Here is a 22132-nt window from a genome sequence, read left to right on the forward strand (position 1 = left end):
AGCCTTTAACAGCGCCTCACCGGGCGTCGCTTTACGAGAATCGATGACGTTTCACCTACGTCACTGCATGACAAGCTCTCAGTTACCGGTGACTAACTTATTGAACATATCTTATGAACTTATGGTTTTGAAATATTCACGAAAACTAGAAAAATTCATTAAAAAATTGTTACGCGTGCTACAGTAACTCTAAAAAAACCAGGAAAGTTTTTATCTTAACCGAGGCGCAAATCACTTACGGTTAGGTTGTTTTTTAAATAAAAGTAAAATTAGTCTAAAGTAAATCTTACACCGTTTTCCATTGACGTTTTTCATGGAGTAGATTTCCTGGATTAAATTTAAGCTGCCATGAATAAGAATTAAAATGATATTGGGTTTCCTAAAACATTACTCCATGGTTGTAATCAACTAGCAGACAATGAAAAACAGCACAATAATTTTAAAGAATTTTTACCAAAATAATTGTGTTAAATCGAATTTATATAGAAAGGGTGGATCATTCAACAAAGAAGTGATCTTGACCCTCTAATTACGGAAGTATTTGAGTTTCGCACAGGTGGTGAATTCAGGATGCTGGATTCGGGGTAAGCCCCAATCAATGAGAGGAATAGGAATAAGCCAATCGCCACAAACCGGATCTAGTTTATTAAAATTAGATCTAAACGCTTAATCTTCTGCTCCTCTTATTACATTCTCGGTGCTTTTAACGTAACTTTGCTCTTCTCTCTCGCTTTAAAGCATGCTAAAGTTTGGCACAGCAATGCCTAAAATCGTTGCCAAGGGCTTCAAAAACTAAGATCTGGTTCCGCGAATCCTAGAATCCTACGTTCTTAATAAAATGGAATATATGAAACGTGTAAGCCAACGACAACGTGTTGCTTCTATATTTTTACGGGTATAGTGTTAATATTATAGTAAATTTATCGAGGAGTTTTGTTGTAGATTAATATCTTTACAGTGCATGGAAAAGTTCTAAAAATTTGAATTTGTCTTGAAAGAGATTTTGAGGGGTTTTAGAAGCTATTTCAATGAACTTCAAATGTCTTGTTTGGGATTACAAATGACTTCATATATGACTTCTTAGCGTTATGTGCCCTGGATTTCACGAGTGGTTCTCTGTCAGTTCAGTTTTGATTACTGTATTAGGAATAATTGATATTATTATTTTGTTTTGCTCCGGAGTTGGAGGGAGTCATTTTACAGCTTTTCATTATTTATTTATGCCGAACGTTCTAAATACAACTACCATACACTACAGACGTCTCGCTTGTCTATTATAGTTCATAGGAATCATAGCACAAACAAGTTGGGAAAACCAAAATATTACCTCTCCGAGTCAAGAGGAGGAATATTTACAAACTTATTTACCCAGATATGGAAATGTTTCTTTTTACCTCTCCGAGTGACGTATGTCACTGAGAGGTTCTGTAACGATCGTGTGTGTCTGTCTGTCTGTCTGTCTGTGTGTGTGTCTGTTGTTACACCCACGTGACCGCGTTCGCAGTTTCCAAATCGGAGCAAACGTGTTCGCCATTTCCGAACTGCTTTCACAGTCACGGAAATGGCTCCTCTACTTGAGTTCTCACACCACCATCTTCTGGTCTTTGTCCATCCCACACGGACACCAGTCTGTACTTGCTGGCTTCTCATCACCACCATCTTTTGATCTTCGTCCATCCCACATGGACACTAGTCTGTACATACTGGCTTCTAATCACCACCATCTTCTGGTCTTTGTCCAACCAACTTGGACACCAGTCTGTACATTGTGGCTTCTAACACCACCATCTACTGGTCTTCCGTCTATTCCACATAGACACCAATCTGTCTCATTGGCTTCTACTCCATTATCATCGTTTGGTTTTAGGATATACGCGGCGATCAGCTAGGGTTACGAGAAACGTCTAGCCTCCCTAAGGTGGGATCGCCACCAAAGGTTTTCGCAATTGCGCTTTTTCCTTACTATTATAATGGAAACGAATCGTATATATACCCCAAAATTTGAAGAAAGCGGGCAAGAGGGTTACCCTTCACTTTAAACGTCAATATTAGCAAAGTTTGAGATGATAATACGTATAACTTTATTTTAAACGATTTAACTATTATTAATGTTAATTATATAATACGGTAAACTGCTGAAGCGTAGACTTCATTTCCTGATCTTTTCCCCATTGACTGATTTCCATGTGTCCAAGATTTATCCTTATTGGATGTAAAATGTCGTCTGCTTTACTGTATTATTCGCTATGCTTGGAATACTGCTTCAATATTTCGTAAATTTTTACTTCAAAAAAGATAAATAATTCCATATGTAGGTAAATAAGTTTGTAGTAGTAGACCTCTTGACTCGGAGAGGTAATATTTTGGTTTTCCCAACTTGATTTTATGAATAATTACTGAAGTTAAAATTTATGAAATATTAAAGTAGTATACAAAGCATAGCAAATGTACTGTAAATCAGACGACATTTTACATCCAATAAGGATATACTTGTACACATTAAAATCATCCTATGGGGGAAAAACGGGAAATGAAGAGATAAAACTTTGGAGGGATATTACCTTTACGTGTTTGTAAAGGCCCAATTTTCTACTCCTCAACTGTATACCCTCTATGTTCAAAGTCATATTCACAACAGGGTTGCCATGTAAACACTATCCTCTCGTTTCACCTCAACGATTTTCTTAGTTTGTCAACATGACTGTTAACGTTACATAACACCAAAGCTTTTTTGTGCCTACACTCACTGAAAGTAAATGCGCACCATTAAAAGCATGAAAACATGAAGCTATAATCCGATTACGATAAGACCTTTCACTGATCTGGGCTGCGTTCAGCAGAGCTCACCAAAAAAGACAGCGGATTTTGGAAAACGTTTACCGGTGAGCTCTGTCATCATAGCTTTTCTCCGGTCATCGGTATTTTAAAAATGACACTAGCGCATAAAAGCGTGCAAAATACCAAGGCTTAACAAAAATTGTATGATAACATAATTATAGAGATAGATAAGAACAACTTTTATAATTAAAAATAGAAACTAACATGTCTCTTAAAATTCTCGCGTGATCAACTGGTTTCACGCCAATTAAATAGCTATAGTCCCATCAGAATCAGCAAGAGCTATTTGTACTAATTCCTCCATGTTTTTTTCGCCAAGCTGAGAACTACGCGTTTTACGTCACGTTATCCAAAAATCCGACTAATTTCTTTGGTGGCCGCGCTGGCTCAGCGCTGAGCACCGTGACGTCAAAATTCAAAACCAAAATTCCGTTCTGTAGGACACTGCTAACAGCGCTGAGCTCTGCTTAACGCGGCCCAGATTTCCACCATGATTATAAAATCTAAGCCTAATTATTTGAAAGTGTATTTAACTTTCGGCTCACTCTGAACCGTTAATGTCTCTGCATAACAGAAACGAAACCCAAGCGTTTACTTTTTGGTTCACTAGGCCAAATAACAAATAATAGTTCATTTGATCAACATAGCAGCGTTCTTCTTGTAATCACTATAGAAAGGATTTTCCTATAAACAGATGCTTAAGTAATATATAAACATCCATTTCAAATAATAATATAAAAAAATATTCTTGGGATATCAAAATGAAACAGAGCTTTATAGCTACAAAACTACTAAAGGCATCGAAATTACGAAAAATATTTCCATATATTAATATTACATTATGAGAAAACCAAATATTAAAGTTTTGTAGGATTTCTTTCCACAAAACACAAGGCGAACTGCTAACGCGGTGCACTAATGTAACAACGGACGAACACACACAGACTAAAACATAGACTCCTTTTTAACTCTTTCCGTTTTAATTTAGAGTTGAGAAACAAGATTATCTTAAATATTAAAATAAATATAATTAATATTAAATATTTTCTTCGTTAGTTGTTCGCCTTATTGAGCGTTACATCGTGTTGACAAAGAACAAATAAACATTCTTGAGAGACTTGACTAATATTGGCGTTTGAAATGAAGCATACGCCGGTTGCTTCGCCTTACTCAAATAGGTAGTATATAAGGGTTTCGAATCGCAGCTATGGATAAGAACTGCGCAATTGCGTGAACCTATGGTGGAAGCCCCGCCTTTGGGAGGCCGGACGTTTCTCGTAACCCTGGCCGATCGCCGCGTATGTCTTAACCTTAAGGATGATGATGGAGTAGAAGCCAGGTGTGCAGACTGGTGTCCATGTGGGATGGACAAAAACAATGACCAGAAGATGGTGGTGTAGAAGCCAGGTGTACAGACTGGTGTCCATGTGGGATGGACAAAAACAATGACCAGCAGATGGTGGTGTAGAAGCCAGGTGTACAGACTGGTGTCCATGTGGGATGGACAAAAAAATGACCAGAAGATGGTGGTGGTAAAGTGTCGAACATTGATTGAAAAGATTACAATAAAGGTGATGTAGAGTTCTAGAGTATATTTGCATCTTTGGCTAAATCGTAAAACATTGATTGCTCATTCTTCAAGAGGGCATGTGGAGAGTCGAATTCCGTAATTCGGCCCTGATCGAGAACCATCACCCTATAAAGAGTTAAATGACTAAAAGTTAGCCCATAATTTTTAACCGGTTTCATAGGTAGTTAAACTAACTTGTCGTAGTCCAAGATAGTGTTTATTCTGTGCGCGATGGTGATAATGGTAGAGTGGGCAAATTCCTTCCTGACGGTCTCTTGAATGAGATCGTCGGTGTTCATGTCGACCGAGGCCGTGGCTTCGTCCAAGATCAGGATCTTGGTGTTCCTCAACAAAGCTCGAGCCAAGCAGACCAACTGACGCTGCCCGACGCTCAGATTCTGTCCTCCCTCGGAAACTGGGTAATCCAGTCCCTGCTCGAGAGATGCTACGAACGATTTCAGGTGCGAGTGTTCCAGGGCGGCCCACAGTCGCTGGTCGTCTTGTTGACCGAAGGGATCCAGGTTGAGTCTGAGTGTGCCCGAGAAGAGGACGGGCTCTTGGGGTATGATGGTCAGCCAAGAACGCAAATCAGACAAACCCAATCTCTCCAATTCCACTCCGTCAATGACGATCTGACCGCGCACCCCTTCGAAGAGACGGAAGAGCGCCAGCGTCAGCGACGATTTTCCCGCTCCTGTCCGCCCCACCACGCCCACCTTCTCTCCAGCTTCGATCCTGACATCGATGTCCTTCAAAACCAAATCCAATCCTTCTCGGTATCTGGTGCTGTAGTCATGGAATATGATTTGTCCCCGTTGAGGCCAGTCAGCAGACGGTTGACATTCTGGTTTTTCCCATTCGGCCTCGGACTCCAAACGACAGTATTCGTCAACTCTTTCTACAGAGACGACATTTGATTCCAAACCCGTAGAGCCAGCGATGAACATTTTCAGATATTGCACAAGCTGTTAGATAAAAATATGAAATAAGTATTTAATTAGTAGAAAATGAATAATTGTTCCACTGAACTGAAAAATATAACATCTTTCAAAGATTAACGTTACAAAACGGGATCAAGTCATATCTACAAGGGCCTACCGGCCCTGTAGAAGAAAGCTGATAACGACTTAAATGTAAAGATAATGGTATATCATCAAAAGTATGTAATTTAAAACAAAAGTCTCGATCAACTATAGTCTGTCAAACGAAAGAAGAGCCCTGAGAAATTTGTCCAAATTGGTGTCGCCACCATCGACTCCATAGTACTTTATCAACTTGTTTTGTTTTGTCAATTGTCGTCTGTAATATAGTCTGCTATTATGTCATTAAAATATATTGCAATGCTAGTTCAACAAAGATAAAACTGGTGTCTTGTCGTTAATTTTGTTTTATATTCTTTAATACTCGATGATCGTGAAAAACCATGAAATATAAACATATTAAATATATATTGCAAAATGTATTGGTTCTATTGCGATTAAGCCTATCTGTTTATAGCCGACTATATTACAGCCGACTATTGACAAAACAAAACAAGTTGATAAAGTACTATGGGGTCGATGGTGGCGACATCAATTTGGACGAATTTCTCAGGGCTCTTCTTTCGTTTGACAGACTATAGGGTATAGGGTGCCTGGTCACGGCCGTTTCCCAAATTTCCTACCCTCTATCCAGGAGATAAATCACGTGCAGTTTGAAAAACTTTCGTCAATACCACGTCATGAAATGACGATTAAAAGCGTTCTTAAAAACGTACCAGAATGTTAGCGAAACTAGCTTCTATACTTTACAAAAAACATACAAAAAATGCGACTGTAGGTTTAAAATTACATTCTCGCTAAAGCCCGATTTCAATGATTTTTCAATTTCTGTTTCCACCTATAGATGCTCTTTGCTAATTAAGTCCTTATTTTACTTGTCCGAAGTTTCAATATAAAAGGTTTTAAAGAAAAACCAGCGGAGATTTTGATTTACTCGTTTGGTCGTCATTGGTACCGCTTACCCGATCGGCATTAGCCAAGATCAATCCTACAAAATCAGCTGACAAAGTCTCTTTGCTCAAAATGATGAAAATTGCGGTGCAAAACATCAAGCAATTGCTCAAAATATTGTAGCGTACTGTCAGCCATCTGAAAAAAAATGGAATTTTAATGAATGTCGGCTTTGTTTTGCATCCATAGCGCCCTTCAACCCAAAGGTGAAAATAGGTGCCGAAAGGGTTGTTGCTTCAAAACGAAAAAACGCAACAGAAACCAGGCTTTATTGACGCAATTACAAAAATACCTTTGCGCCATGTTCATCATGTAATTAGCGGCAGTGCATTCGTCGATCAGTTTTAAAAAGTGTCCTTCGAAGTTCCCTTCGGCGTCACACGCCCTGATGACAGTGCTGCCAGCAACTGATCCTCCCACGTGCGAAAATAGGAACGAATTCCTCAAGCTAGTTATCCGCTTGAATTGACGACTGCTCAACATCAAGAAACGCTGCAAAAGATTTGTTTGAAAATCTTTAGTTTTAATGCGATATTTTGAAGTTATTTCATCGCAGAAGTGGGCGTGAGCACTCCACGGTTAAGATGCTGGTGCCATCTACAACATTTTGCAATAAAATACATTAGTGTCAAAACACTTTAAGAGAAATTGTATTTAAGTCGTGGCGCCAAGGCCCCTTTCCCGTCGCCTTTAGAGATTTTCTACGCTTCATAAAACTTCCTCAAAAATCATGTAAAATGTCTGTTAACATTAGAAAACAACGAAAATAATATGGCCTATTTTTAATGTTTATGGGTATGTTTTCAATTTTTGCATAGCCTCATTTTGAAGAGCTCCAATGCAACCAACTCCCAGATTATTAAAGATCAGAAGTGGCTACCCCTCACTCGTTACGAATTGCGTGTTTAACCACGACAATTAACAAAATCAGTAATACTGAATAATTACTTTTGACAGGAGACTAAAAGCTAGTTCCTACCTGAAGTAAAATGTATCCAACGACAACAACAATGCAGGGAATTATGAATAATGGTAAATATACTGAAATTGCTAAGATGTAAAAAACAAAATATATCAATCCGCCATTGGTTGCCATTAACATTGCGGGTAATTGCTGGTCGAGGGCGTCGATATCTTGGGAGAAACGATTGAGTATCCTTCCAACGGGAGTCGTGTCAAAGAAGGACATGGGAGAACGAGATACGCTGTCGAGCATTTTCCCATGTAGACAGTTTGCCGCTCGTAGACTGCGTAAGACGTTGATTATATTATTCAGAAATACGGTAGTGGCTTGGCTTAGACCAAGAACGACTAAGACTGCAATAAGGGTTGCCTTTAAGTCCGGGTTCGCTTTAAAATCTTCCTTGGAGTTCGCACACCACAGAGACAGCCAGTACACTGACGCAAAATTAAGGACTACAGCACTGGTTAGCATTGCATTGACGATCGCATACCACGTTATACCGTAAGCTTTAAAATATTGTCTGTATTGTGATACGGAAATCTGCAAATGCCCAATAACATTATCACGAGGAAAAATGTGTGCAGAGAAAATTACTTCGTAAGAAGAAGAGTTCACACTCCCTTCGTATATTAAAGAGCACATACGTTTCCTTGTTTGAGCGTCTCTTTAGTCATGAGTTTAGCCTCATCTTCATGTGAGACTTTTCCTTGGTATGCAAGATGAAATCTCTCAGCTTTCATATTTAAAGTACTACAACAATCGCGTTACCAAAATTTATAAAATAGCAAAGAGTGTTTAACTTGAAAGAATCTAGTAAAGAAATTTAAAATAAGTGCTATCTCTACAAACAGCACATCCTAAATGCCAATTGCAAACAAATTCTCCCAGTTATTTTGTACAGTGCATGGTTAACTTCTATGACTTCAAACGTTTTTCGCTTTCTCTGCCATGTAGAAAATGTACATATAGATACAAAATTACTCACGACCGTTCTTCATTCTTGTCGCTCATGTCACTAATGTGTTGCGCGAAATAATCTCTGGCCATTCCCTGATGTTGACTCATGATTTCGTCATAGGTTCCCTTTTCGATGATTCGTCCGTTGTTCATGAAGAAGATCTCGTCAACTTCTCGGATGAAGCTCAAGTTGTGCGTCACCAAAATTCTCGTCTGTAAGAGATTGAATTGCTGTTTGTCGAGCGAGCAAGGAAAATCTAAACAGAAACAGCTTTCAAAAGCGAAAGACTCATAAGGGTTTATTTGCTAGTCACTTACAACATGAATATGTATAAATACTACGTATTATGGATTTCCATCTCTTACATTGAACAAGGCATTTCGCTTTAAGCCCCCGTAGGGAAGAGATAAAAATATGACTTTTTATCTCCCTAACCTTGAGTGAGAGGGAAATTCGTATTTTTTAATCTCCCTAACCTTGAGTGAGAGGGAAATTCGTATTTTTTAATCTCCCTAACCTTGAGTGAGAGGGAAATTCGTATTTTTTAATCACCCTAACCTTGAGTGAGAGGGAAATTCGTATTTTTTAATCTCCCTAACCTTCAGTGAGAGGGAAATTGGAATTTTTTAATCTCCCTAACCTTGAGTGAGAGGGAAATTCGTTTTTTTCTCTCTGCAATTTCAAACTCAGCTCAGAATCACTGGTAGAGATATAGTTCCTTTTTGCCACTTCGAAGTTCGGACTGAATTTGGAGGCACCTAATATCCGCGACTGTATCGCATCTTTGGTGGCTTTTTTGGCCTAGTTAGGAATACGTAGTATTTATACATATTCATACTTACAACATCTTAGATATTGATCGCTTTTGGAACCGTTATTATTGAAGCGTGCAATTGCACGGATTTAAATCCAAATCTATTCCGTTTAAATATTTATACATAAAATGTCAGCTGAAATTCTTTTCATAGTAAAGACATCGACTACTATACGGGTCAACATATTCAACTGCTACCGGGATTTAAACGGAATTACATGTCAACCATTCATTAATGGTCTCTTAGCGTTTTCAGAGTAGCGTTATTTACTTTCTTTCGAAGAAATCCTTTTGGTCCGATGACTTCGTTGAAGAGATGTTTGGCCACATGCGAGTCAACCGCGCCCAAAGGGTCATCAAAGAGATAAACATCGTCATCGCGATAAATTCCTCTGGCCACGTTGACCCTTTGCTTCTGACCACCACTCAAGTTGATACCCTATCGTGTAAAATTAGTGAATGAACACATTACTAACGATAGCAGACATCTATGGAACTATGAATATAAATAGAAGTAGGTTGAGGAATAGAAGTTTGGAAGAAACTGAAAATTTTCCTCTCCGAAGAAACGAGACGCTTCAAGCGGAATATGGCCAAAATAAATGAGGAACAGGCTAATTTCGAACGAGCAAAGTTTGTACTTTTTACCTCTCCGACTGACGATGACGTCACGGAGAGGTATTACAGCGGCCGTGTCTGTCTGTCTGTAAGACCCCACGTGACCGCGTTCGCAGTTTACAAATCGGAGCAAACAAATACCCGATTTCCGGAACGCGTTCGCGGTTCACGGAAAAATGGCCATTCATCTACCAACACCAGTCTTTACTAACTGGCTTCTAAGGACCACAATCTGCTAGTCTTTGTCCATCCCACATGGACACTTGCCTGTACTTGCTGGCTTCCAAGCACTACCATCTTCTGTTCTTCGTCTTTCGTCTATACCACATAGACACCAATCTGCAACATTGGCTTCAAACACCACCATCTACGGGTCTTTCGTCTATACCACATAGACCCCAATCTGTAACATTGGCTTCTACTCCATCATCTTAAGATGTACGCGGCGAGCGGCTAGGGTTACGAGAAACGTCTAGCCTCCCAATGGCAGGGCTTCCACCATCGGTTCACGCGAGTGCGTTTTTATCTATTATTATAATGGAAACCAATCGTATATATACCCCAAAATTTGAAGAAAGCGGGCAAGAGGGGTACCCTTCACTTTAAACGTCAATATTAGCAAAGTTTCGAAAGATAATAGGAAGAACTTTATTTTAAACGATTAAACTATTTTTAAAGTTATTTACTGGCGATTAAAATAATTAATATCATTTATATTTAATTAATTATTTAAGATAAACATATTTCTATGTACTGACACAAGTGAGAGTTAATATAGAACGAGTAATGAAGATTGCATCTGAATCGAAACACTACACGCATATTAAAGTTAAAATAAAGCGAGTAGGATGAAAAGATCTCTTACAAAACGATAACATTTTCTTTTTGCAGAATATTAAATGGAAATACTTAATATTTTTCGGCATTACGATTCTTTTAGTAGTTGTGTAGCTATAAAGCTCAGTTTCATCTCAATATTCCAAGAACATCTTTTGATATTAACATTTCAAATTTGGTGTTTACTTTTTAATTCATCTTTACTACATTTATATATAGTGTAAACGTAACTTTTAGTTTTATTAAATAATTAGGATGTTAATACTTCATCTCTCCATACGTTTTGAAACGACTGGGTCTATGAGATAAGATAACCTAGATTTTAACCAGAATTGACCTTGTTTCATGTCCTCTTATAGGAGGTCTTAACGGTTCAGAGTGAGCCGAAAGTTAAATACACATTTAAGTGATAGATATTAGGTCCTCATTAGAATTATTGAGGATACGCAGGAAATTATTAAACGCTTTAAGCTTTACAAATGATCATGGCAATATCTCGCCGATTAGAACTATGTATTTCCGGTTTGTCTCATTGCCTGGCGGACCGGTGTTTGGAAAGTAAATTCGTCTCGGCTCGGAGAGGTTTATTTTGGTTTCCCAACTTGTTTGCTTTTAAAATGCTTCTCGATATGTGACAAAATAGACGCAAATTCTGGTATCATAATAAACACACGTGTATTTTGACACAAATCGAGGGCAATTTGAAAAGCATAAGCAAGTACTGTACTTCGCATGGTGTTAAGGCAGTGTTTATAACGATCTCATTTGTCTCAACAAACGTTCCTTATACAGAACAAGTTGGGAAACCAAAATAAACCTCTCCGAGTCGAGTCGAATTTACTTTCCAAACACAGGTCCACCATGGACGAACCAATACTGAAGGACGGATGGCAGAGGGAGAAAGTTAAAAATACTTGTTAATTCGCCTTCTAGCGGCAGATAGTAGCAAACCGAATAGTGGGGGTCTCAACGTTCTAACGAGGGAAGCAGGTAAAGTCTTATTTTTTCTAGATGGCGCTAGCGTTTTCGGGGATTTGACTCCGCATTTTCATAACCACCTCCATTTTGGGGCTGAAAAGGGGGAGGTAAGCTTTACATTGGTTGTTTAGTCGCTTAGTAATGGGGGCAGTAATAGGCTGCCATTGGTTCTTCAGTATAACTTCGTCCATGGATCCACCAGTCAATGAGAAAAACCGGAAATACGTAGCTCAAAGTGGCGGGATATTGCAAAGGTCATTTGTAAAGGTTTGATCGTTTAACATTTCCCCGTGTATTCTCATAATTCTAATGAGGACCTAATATGTATCACTTAAGTGTGTATTTAACTTTCGGCTCACTCTGAACCGTTAACACCCCTTGTAAGAGAACACGAAACAAGTTCAATTCTGGTTTAAATCTAGGGTATCTTATTTCATAGACCCAATCGCTTCAACATTTATAGAGAGAAGAAGTATTAAAATCCATATATCGTAGTGAAATTAAAAGTTGCGTTTACACTATATATAAATGTAGTAAATCTGAATTAAAAAGTAAACACCAAATTTGAAATGTTAATATCAAAAGATGTTCTTGGAATATTGAGATGAAACAGAACTTTATAGCTACACAACTACTGAAAGAATCGTAGTGCCAAAAATTATTTAAAATATTTCCATTTAATATTCTGCAAAACGGAAATGTTATCGTTTTGTAAGAGATCTTATCATCCTACTCGCTTTATATTAACTTTGATATGCGTGTAGTGTTTCGATTCAGATGCAATCTTCATTACTCGTTCTATATAAACTCTCACTTGTGTCACTTCAAAGAAATAAGTTTATCTTAAATAATTAATTAAATATAAATGATATTAATTATTTTAATCGCCAGTAAATAACTTTAAAAATAGTTAAATCGTTTAAAATAAAGTTGTTCCTATTATCTTTCGAAACTTTGCTAATATTGACGTTTAAAGTGAAGGGTACCCCTCTTGCCCGCTTTCTTCAAATTTTGGGGTATATATATGATTCGTTTCCATCATAATAATATATAAAAACGCATTCGCGTGAACCGATGGTGGAAGCCCTGCCATTGGGAGGCTAGACGTTTCTCGTAACCCTAGCCGATCGCCGCGTATATCTTGAAACCAAATGATGACGAAGGAAAAGAAGCCAGAATGTACTGACTGGCGTCCATGTGGAATGGACAAAGACCTGAAGATGGTGGTGCATAGAAGGTGGTGTCAATGTGGAATTGACGAAGAACAAAAGATGGTGGCGCATAAAAGCTGGTGTCAAGGTGAAATTGACGAAGAACAGAAGATGGTGGTGCTTGGAAGCCAGCAAGTACAGAATAGTTTCCATGTGGAGTAGAATAGCCAGCGGAGACAAACACAATTTTCCAAATTTCCGTGAACTGTCAATGCAGTCCGGAAATTGGGAACACGTTTGCTCCGATACGCAAACTGCGAACGCGGTCACGTGGGGTGTGACAGACACACACACACACAGACACACATACATGTCCTACATTACTTATGAGGACCGAGTTTAAAAAGTCACTTACGGGGACATTTAGAAAACGCAATATCTCCTCCGCTTTTATCGTAAAATCGAAAATATATTTCACTTTTATGACTTGTTTCAAATTGCATCTTAAAATGAATTCCAAATATTTTTAAAGGAAACTTTTACATAATTTTCTTTACATTCTTTATGGGGACCAAAATCTATGACTTATTTCCGGTTAACTTTGTCCCCGTAAGAATAGCAATACACTTATATTCTCTAAGCTTGAGTTATGGGTAACAAAATGTCTCAATTCAAAAGTAAACGGAATTTAATACGTTAATTCGATAAGCATAAGGCGTAATCAAGTAGCTGATATTGTCAAGATTCATTTCGAAAACTTAAAAATAATACTTGTATAAATTTAGAAAAATCATAAAAAGTAATACGAAACCTCAAGAAACAAACTATTAAAAACTTAAAACTTGGAACAATGATCCACCTACCAAATGTCAAATAAAATTCAATTAAAATGGTATATATCAAAATTTTCTTCAAGAACAAAAATCATTAAAGAACGTTGGAACAATGGCCTCATAGAGGATGGTAAAATTCAATTTTAGAAACAATTAAAAAAATATATAGGCCCTATTAATAATAAAAAATATTTTTAGTGCTTTGTACGATCCCTTACGAAATTTACAAATTTTCATCATTAATCCCCGTAAAGTATTTCAAAATCAAAAATTAGACACAAAATGGATAAATTATAAATTTCAGGTAAAAGGTTTTTTTAAATAATTTTTTACACGACAAACTTCGAAGTTAACTTTTATTCATCCATATGAAAGATAATAAAAAACGTTGGGAATGGGGTCCCCATAGCGGATGTAGTAATTCAAATTTAAACACAAAATGTGATTTATTACAAATTTCAATTTAACAGAAAGACATCAAAAACAAGAAGATATTTCTACTTCGTTAAACGATATCTAGATAAATCGCATTATTTTAACTAGAAGCAAAAAACATGATAAACCGTTGGCTGAAAGGTCCCCGTAAAGGGTTTAAAAATCCAAAATTAGACACAAAATGGTGCAAATTTTAAATTTCAAGTAAAAGATTTTTTTTTTGAATAATACTATACACGACAACCTTCGAAGTTAACTTTTATTCATCCATATGAAAGATAATAAAAAAATGTTGGGAATGGGGTCCCCATAGCGGATGTATTAATTCAAACTTAAACACAAAATATGATTTACTACAGATTTAAATTTAACAGAAGGAAATCAAAAACACGAAGATATTTCTACTTCGTTATACGATATCTAGATGAATCGCATTATTTTCACTAGAAGCAAAAAACATGAAAAACCGTTGGCTCAAAGGTCCCCGTAAAGGGTTTAAAAATTCAAAATTAGACACAAAATGGTGTAAATTTTAATTTTCAAGTACAAGATTTTTTTGAATAATACTATACACGACAACCTTCGAAGTTAACTTTTATTCATCCATATGAAAGATAATAAAAAAATGTTGGGAATGGGGTCCCCATAGCAGATGTGGTAATTCAAACTTACACACAAACTGTGATTTATTACAAATTTCAATTTAACAGAAAGACATCAAAAACACGAAGATATTTCTACTTCGTTATACGATATCTAGATAAATCGCATTATTTTCACTAGAAGCAAAAAACATGAAAAACCGTTGGGTCAAAGGTCCCCGTAAAGGGTTTAAAAATCCAAAATTAGACACAAAATGGTGTAAATTTTAAATTTCAGTAAAAGGTTTTTTTTTAGTAATACTATACACGACAACTTCGAAGTTAACTTTTATTCATCCATATGAAAGATGATAAAAAAATGTTGGGAATGGGGTCCCCATAGCGGATGTAGTAATTCAAACTTACACACAAAATGTTATTTACTACAGATTTCAATTTAACCGAAAGACATCAAAAACACGAAGATATTTCTACTTCGCTATACGATATCTAGATAAATCGCATTATTTTCACTAGAAGCGAAAAATAAGACAAACCGTTGGCTCAAAGGTCCCCGTAAAGGGTTAAAAATCCAAAACTAGACACAAAATCCAAAACTAGACACAAAATCCAAAACTAGACACAAAATGGTGTAAATTTTAAATTTCAAGTAAAAGTTTTTTTTGAATAATACTATACACGACAACCTTCGAAGTTAACTTTTATTCATCCATATGAAAGATAATAAAAAAATGTGGGAATGGGGTCCCCATAGCGGATGTAGTAATTCAAACTTACACACAAAATGTGATTTATTACAAATTTCAATTTAACAGAAAGACATCAAAAACACGAAGATATTTCTACTTCGTTATACGATATCTAGATAAATCGCATTATTTTCACTAGAAGTAAAAAACATGAAAAACCGTTGGGTCAAATGTCCCCGTAAAGGGTTTAAAAATCCAAAATTAGACACAAAATGGTGTAAATTTTAAATTTCAAGTAAAAGTTTTTTTTGAATAATACTATACACGACAACCTTCGAAGTTAACTTTTATTCATCCATATGAAAGATAATAAAAATATGTTGGGAATGGAGTCCCCATAGCGGATGTAGTAATTCAAACTTACACACAAAATGTTATTTACTACAGATTTCAATTTAACCGAAAGACATCAAAAACACGAAGATATTTCTACTTCGCTATACGATATCTAGATAAATCGCATTATTTTCACTAGAAGCGAAAAATAAGACAAACCGTTGGCTCAAAGGTCCCCGTAAAAGGTTAAAAATCCAAAACTAGACACAAAATCCAAAACTAGACACAAAATGGTGTAAATTTTAAATTTCAAGTAAAAGTTTTTTTTGAATAATACTATACACGACAACCTTCGAAGTTAACTTTTATTCATCCATATGAAAGATAATAAAAAAATGTGGGAATGGGGTCCCCATAGCGGATGTAGTAATTCAAACTTACACACAAAATGTGATTTATTACAAATTTCAATTTAACAGAAAGACATCAAAAACACGAAGATATTTCTACTTCGTTATACGATATCTAGATAAATCGCATTATTTTCACTAGAAGTAAAAAACATGAAAAACCGTTGGGTCAAAGGTCCCCGTAAAGGGTTTAAAAATCCAAAATTAGACACAAAATGGTGTAAATTTTAAATTTCAGTAAAAGGTTTTTTTTTAGTAATACTATACACGACAACTTCGAAGTTAACTTTTATTCATCCATATGAAAGATGATAAAAAAATGTTGGGAATGGGGTCCCCATAGCGGATGTAGTAATTCAAACTTACACACAAAATGTTATTTACTACAGATTTCAATTTAACCGAAAGACATCAAAAACACGAAGATATTTCTACTTCGCTATACGATATCTAGATAAATCGCATTATTTTCACTAGAAGCGAAAAATAAGACAAACCGTTGGCTCAAAGGTCCCCGTAAAGGGTTAAAAATCCAAAACTAGACACAAAATGGTGTAAATTTTAAATTTCAAGTAAAAGTTTTTTATGAATAATACTATACACGACAACCTTCGAAGTTAACTTTTATTCATCCATATGAAAGATAATAAAAAAATGTTGGGAATGGGGTCCCCATAGCGGATGTATTAATTCAAACTTAAACACAAAATATGATTTACTACAGATTTAAATTTAACAGAAGGAAATCAAAAACACGAAGATATTTCTACTTCGTTATACGATATCTAGATGAATCGCATTATTTTCACTAGAAGCAAAAAACATGAAAAACCGTTGGCTCAAAGGTCCCCGTAAAGGGTTTAAAAATTCAAAATTAGACACAAAATGGTGTAAATTTTAATTTTCAAGTAAAAGATTTTTTTGAATAATACTATACACGACAACCTTCGAAGTTAACTTTTATTCATCCATATGAAAGATAATAAAAAAATGTTGGGAATGGGGTCCCCATAGCAGATGTGGTAATTCAAACTTACACACAAACTGTGATTTATTACAAATTTCAATTTAACAGAAAGACATCAAAAACACGAAGATATTTCTACTTCGTTATACGATATCTAGATAAATCGCATTATTTTCACTAGAAGCAAAAAACATGAAAAACAGTTGGGTCAAAGGTCCCCGTAAAGGGTTTAAAAATCCAAAATTAGACACAAAATGGTGTAAATTTTAAATTTCAGTAAAAGGTTTTTTTTTTAGTAATACTATACACGACAACTTCGAAGTTAACTTTTATTCATCCATATGAAAGATGATAAAAAAATGTTGGGAATGGGGTCCCCATAGCGGATGTAGTAATTCAAACTTACACACAAAATGTTATTTACTACAGATTTCAATTTAACCGAAAGACATCAAAAACACGAAGATATTTCTACTTCGCTATACGATATCTAGATAAATCGCATTATTTTCACTAGAAGCGAAAAATAAGACAAACCGTTGGCTCAAAGGTCCCCGTAAAGGGTTAAAAATCCAAAACTAGACACAAAATCCAAAACTAGACACAAAATGGTGTAAATTTTAAATTTCAAGTAAAAGTTTTTTTTGAATAATACTATACACGACAACCTTCGAAGTTAACTTTTATTCATCCATATGAAAGATAATAAAAAAATGTGGGAATGGGGTCCCCATAGCGGATGTAGTAATTCAAACTTACACACAAAATGTGATTTATTACAAATTTCAATTTAACAGAAAGACATCAAAAACACGAAGATATTTCTACTTCGTTATACGATATCTAGATAAATCGCATTATTTTCACTAGAAGTAAAAAACATGAAAAACCGTTGGGTCAAAGGTCCCCGTAAAGGGTTTAAAAATCCAAAATTAGACACAAAATGGTGTAAATTTTAAATTTCAAGTAAAAGTTTTTTTTGAATAATACTATACACGACAACCTTCGAAGTTAACTTTTATTCATCCATATGAAAGATAATAAAAATATGTTGGGAATGGGGTCCCCATAGCGGATGTAGTAATTCAAACTTACACACAAAATGTGATTTACTACAGATTTCAATTTAACCGAAAGACATCAAAAACACGAAGATATTTCTACTTCGCTATATGATATCTAGATAAATCGCATTATTTTCACTAGAAGCGAAAAATTAGACAAACCGTTGGCTCAAAGGTCCCCGTAAAGGGTTAAAAATCCAAAACTAGACACAAAATGGTGTAAATTTTAAATTTCAAGTAAAAGTTTTTTTTGAATAATACTATACACGACAACCTTCGAAGTTAACTTTTATTCATCCATATGAAAGATAATAAAAAAATGTTGGGAATGGTGTCCCCATAGCGGATGTAGTAATTCAAATTTAAACACAAAATATTATTTATTACAAATTTCAATTTAACAGAAAGACATCAAAAACACGAAGATATTTCTACTTCGTTATACGATATCTAGATAAATCGCATTATTTTCACTAGAAGCAAAAAACATGAAAAACCGTTGGCTCAAAGGTCCCCGTAAAGGGTTTAAAAATTCAAAATTAGACACAAAATGGTGTAAATTTTAAATTTCAAGTAAAAGATTTTTTTTGAATAATACTATACACGACAACCTTCGAAATTAACTTTTATTCATCCATATGAAAGATAATAAAAAAATGTTGGGAATGGGGTCCCCATAGCGGATGTAGTAATTCAAACTTACACACAAAATGTGATTTACTACAGATTTCAATTTAACCGAAAGACATCAAAAACACGAAGATATTTCTACTTCGCTATATGATATCTAGATAAATCGCATTATTTTCACTAGAAGCGAAAAATTAGACAAACCGTTGGCTCAAAGGTCCCCGTAAAGGGTTAAAAATCCAAAACTAGACACAAAATGGTGTAAATTTTAAATTTCAAGTAAAAGTTTTTTTTGAATAATACTATACACGACAACCTTCGAAGTTAACTTTTATTCATCCATATGAAAGATAATAAAAAAATGTGGGAATGGGGTCCCCATAGCGGATGTATTAATTCAAACTTAAACACAAAATATGATTTACTACAGATTTAAATTTAACAGAAGGAAATCAAAAACACGAAGATATTTCTACTTCGTTATGCGATATCTAGATGAATCGCATTATTTTCACTAGAAGCAAAAAACATGAAAAACCGTTGGCTCAAAGGTCCCCGTAAAGGGTTTAAAAATTCAAAATTAGACACAAAATGGTGTAAATTTTAATTTTCAAGTACAAGATTTTTTTGAATAATACTATACACGACAACCTTCGAAGTTAACTTTTATTCATCCATATGAAAGATAATAAAAAAATGTTGGGAATGGGGTCCCCATAGCAGATGTGGTAATTCAAACTTACACACAAACTGTGATTTATTACAAATTTCAATTTAACAGAAAGACATCAAAAACACGAAGATATTTCTACTTCGTTATACGATATCTAGATAAATCGCATTATTTTCACTAGAAGCAAAAAACATGAAAAACCGTTGGGTCAAAGGTCCCCGTAAAGGGTTTAAAAATCCAAAATTAGACACAAAATGGTGTAAATTTTAAATTTCAGTAAAAGGTTTTTTTTAGTAATACTATACACGACAACTTCGAAGTTAACTTTTATTCATCCATATGAAAGATGATAAAAAAATGTTGGGAAAGGGGTCCCCATAGCGGATGTAGTAATTCAAACTTACACACAAAATGTTATTTACTACAGATTTCAATTTAACCGAAAGACATCAAAAACACGAAGATATTTCTACTTCGCTATACGATATCTAGATAAATCGCATTATTTTCACTAGAAGCGAAAAATAAGACAAACCGTTGGCTCAAAGGTCCCCGTAAAGGGTTAAAAATCCAAAACTAGACACAAAATGGTGTAAATTTTAAATTTCAAGTAAAAGTTTTTTATGAATAATACTATACACGACAACCTTCGAAGTTAACTTTTATTCATCCATATGAAAGATAATAAAAAAATGTTGGGAATGGGGTCCCCATAGCGGATGTATTAATTCAAACTTAAACACAAAATATGATTTACTACAGATTTAAATTTAACAGAAGGAAATCAAAAACACGAAGATATTTCTACTTCGTTATACGATATCTAGATGAATCGCATTATTTTCACTAGAAGCAAAAAACATGAAAAACCGTTGGCTCAAAGGTCCCCGTAAAGGGTTTAAAAATTCAAAATTAGACACAAAATGGTGTAAATTTTAATTTTCAAGTAAAAGATTTTTTTTGAATAATACTATACACGACAACCTTCGAAGTTAACTTTTATTCATCCATATGAAAGATAATAAAAAAATGTTGGGAATGGGGTCCCCATAGCAGATGTGGTAATTCAAACTTACACACAAACTGTGATTTATTACAAATTTCAATTTAACAGAAAGACATCAAAAACACGAAGATATTTCTACTTCGTTATACGATATCTAGATAAATCGCATTATTTTCACTAGAAGCAAAAAACATGAAAAACCGTTGGGTCAAAGGTCCCCGTAAAGGGTTTAAAAATCCAAAATTAGACACAAAATGGTGTAAATTTTAAATTTCAGTAAAAGGTTTTTTTTTTAGTAATACTATACACGACAACTTCGAAGTTAACTTTTATTCATCCATATGAAAGATGATAAAAAAATGTTGGGAATGGGGTCCCCATAGCGGATGTAGTAATTCAAACTTACACACAAAATGTTATTTACTACAGATTTCAATTTAACCGAAAGACATCAAAAACACGAAGATATTTCTACTTCGCTATATGATATCTAGATAAATCGCATTATTTTCACTAGAAGCGAAAAATAAGACAAACCGTTGGCTCAAAGGTCCCCGTAAAGGGTTAAAAATCCAAAACTAGACACAAAATCCAAAACTAGACACAAAATGGTGTAAATTTTAAATTTCAAGTAAAAGTTTTTTTTGAATAATACTATACACGACAACCTTCGAAGTTAACTTTTATTCATCCATATGAAAGATAATAAAAAAATGTGGGAATGGGGTCCCCATAGCGGATGTAGTAATTCAAACTTACACACAAAATGTGATTTATTACAAATTTCAATTTAACAGAAAGACATCAAAAACACGAAGATATTTCTACTTCGTTATACGATATCTAGATAAATCGCATTATTTTCACTAGAAGTAAAAAACATGAAAAACCGTTGGGTCAAAGGTCCCCGTAAAGGGTTTAAAAATCCAAAATTAGACACAAAATGGTGTAAATTTTAAATTTCAAGTAAAAGTTTTTTTTGAATAATACTATACACGACAACCTTCGAAGTTAACTTTTATTCATCCATATGAAAGATAATAAAAATATGTTGGGAATGGGGTCCCCATAGCGGATGTAGTAATTCAAACTTACACACAAAATGTGATTTACTACAGATTTCAATTTAACCGAAAGACATCAAAAACACGAAGATATTTCTACTTCGCTATATGATATCTAGATAAATCGCATTATTTTCACTAGAAGCGAAAAATAAGACAAACCGTTGGCTCAAAGGTCCCCGTAAAGGGTTAAAAATCCAAAACTAGACACAAAATGGTGTAAATTTTAAATTTCAAGTAAAAGTTTTTTTTGAATAATACTATACACGACAACCTTCGAAGTTAACTTTTATTCATCCATATGAAAGATAATAAAAAAATGTGGGAATGGGGTCCCCATAGCGGATGTAGTAATTCAAACTTACACACAAAATGTGATTTATTACAAATTTCAATTTAACAGAAAGACATCAAAAACACGAAGATATTTCTACTTCGTTATACGATATCTAGATAAATCGCATTATTTTCACTAGAAGTAAAAAACATGAAAAACCGTTGGGTCAAAGGTCCCCGTAAAGGGTTTAAAAATCCAAAATTAGACACAAAATGGTGTAAATTTTAAATTTCAAGTAAAAGTTTTTTTTGAATAATACTATACACGACAACCTTCGAAGTTAACTTTTATTCATCCATATGAAAGATAATAAAAATATGTTGGGAATGGGGTCCCCATAGCGGATGTAGTAATTCAAACTTACACA

At 34.9% G+C, this 22132-nt stretch overlaps 1 protein-coding gene across 1 annotated transcript in view; it reads right to left on the minus strand.

The window, feature by feature from the left end:
* Positions 1–1231: 1231 nt before the first annotated feature.
* The window catches only part of LOC149719842 (ATP-binding cassette sub-family C member 1-like), a 30111-nt gene continuing 9210 nt past the window's right edge, over positions 1232–22132 (minus strand). Inside the window, exons 5-12 of the mRNA XM_089863014.1 lie at positions 9407–9574; positions 8349–8533; positions 8008–8113; positions 7379–7903; positions 6692–6891; positions 6411–6537; positions 4604–5373; positions 1232–4534 (exon numbers count right to left, since the gene is read on the minus strand). Coding sequence (XP_089719140.1) covers positions 4423–4534; positions 4604–5373; positions 6411–6537; positions 6692–6891; positions 7379–7903; positions 8008–8113; positions 8349–8533; positions 9407–9574 — 2193 coding nt within the window. The 3' untranslated portion in view covers positions 1232–4422. The remainder of the gene's footprint in view (positions 4535–4603; positions 5374–6410; positions 6538–6691; positions 6892–7378; positions 7904–8007; positions 8114–8348; positions 8534–9406; positions 9575–22132) is intronic.

The sequence above is a fragment of the Phalangium opilio genome, unplaced genomic scaffold (assembly GCF_054372755.1).
Source record: "Phalangium opilio isolate 3A_F unplaced genomic scaffold, DU_Popi_V2 ptg000002l_1, whole genome shotgun sequence".
NCBI lineage: Eukaryota > Metazoa > Arthropoda > Arachnida > Opiliones > Phalangiidae > Phalangium > Phalangium opilio.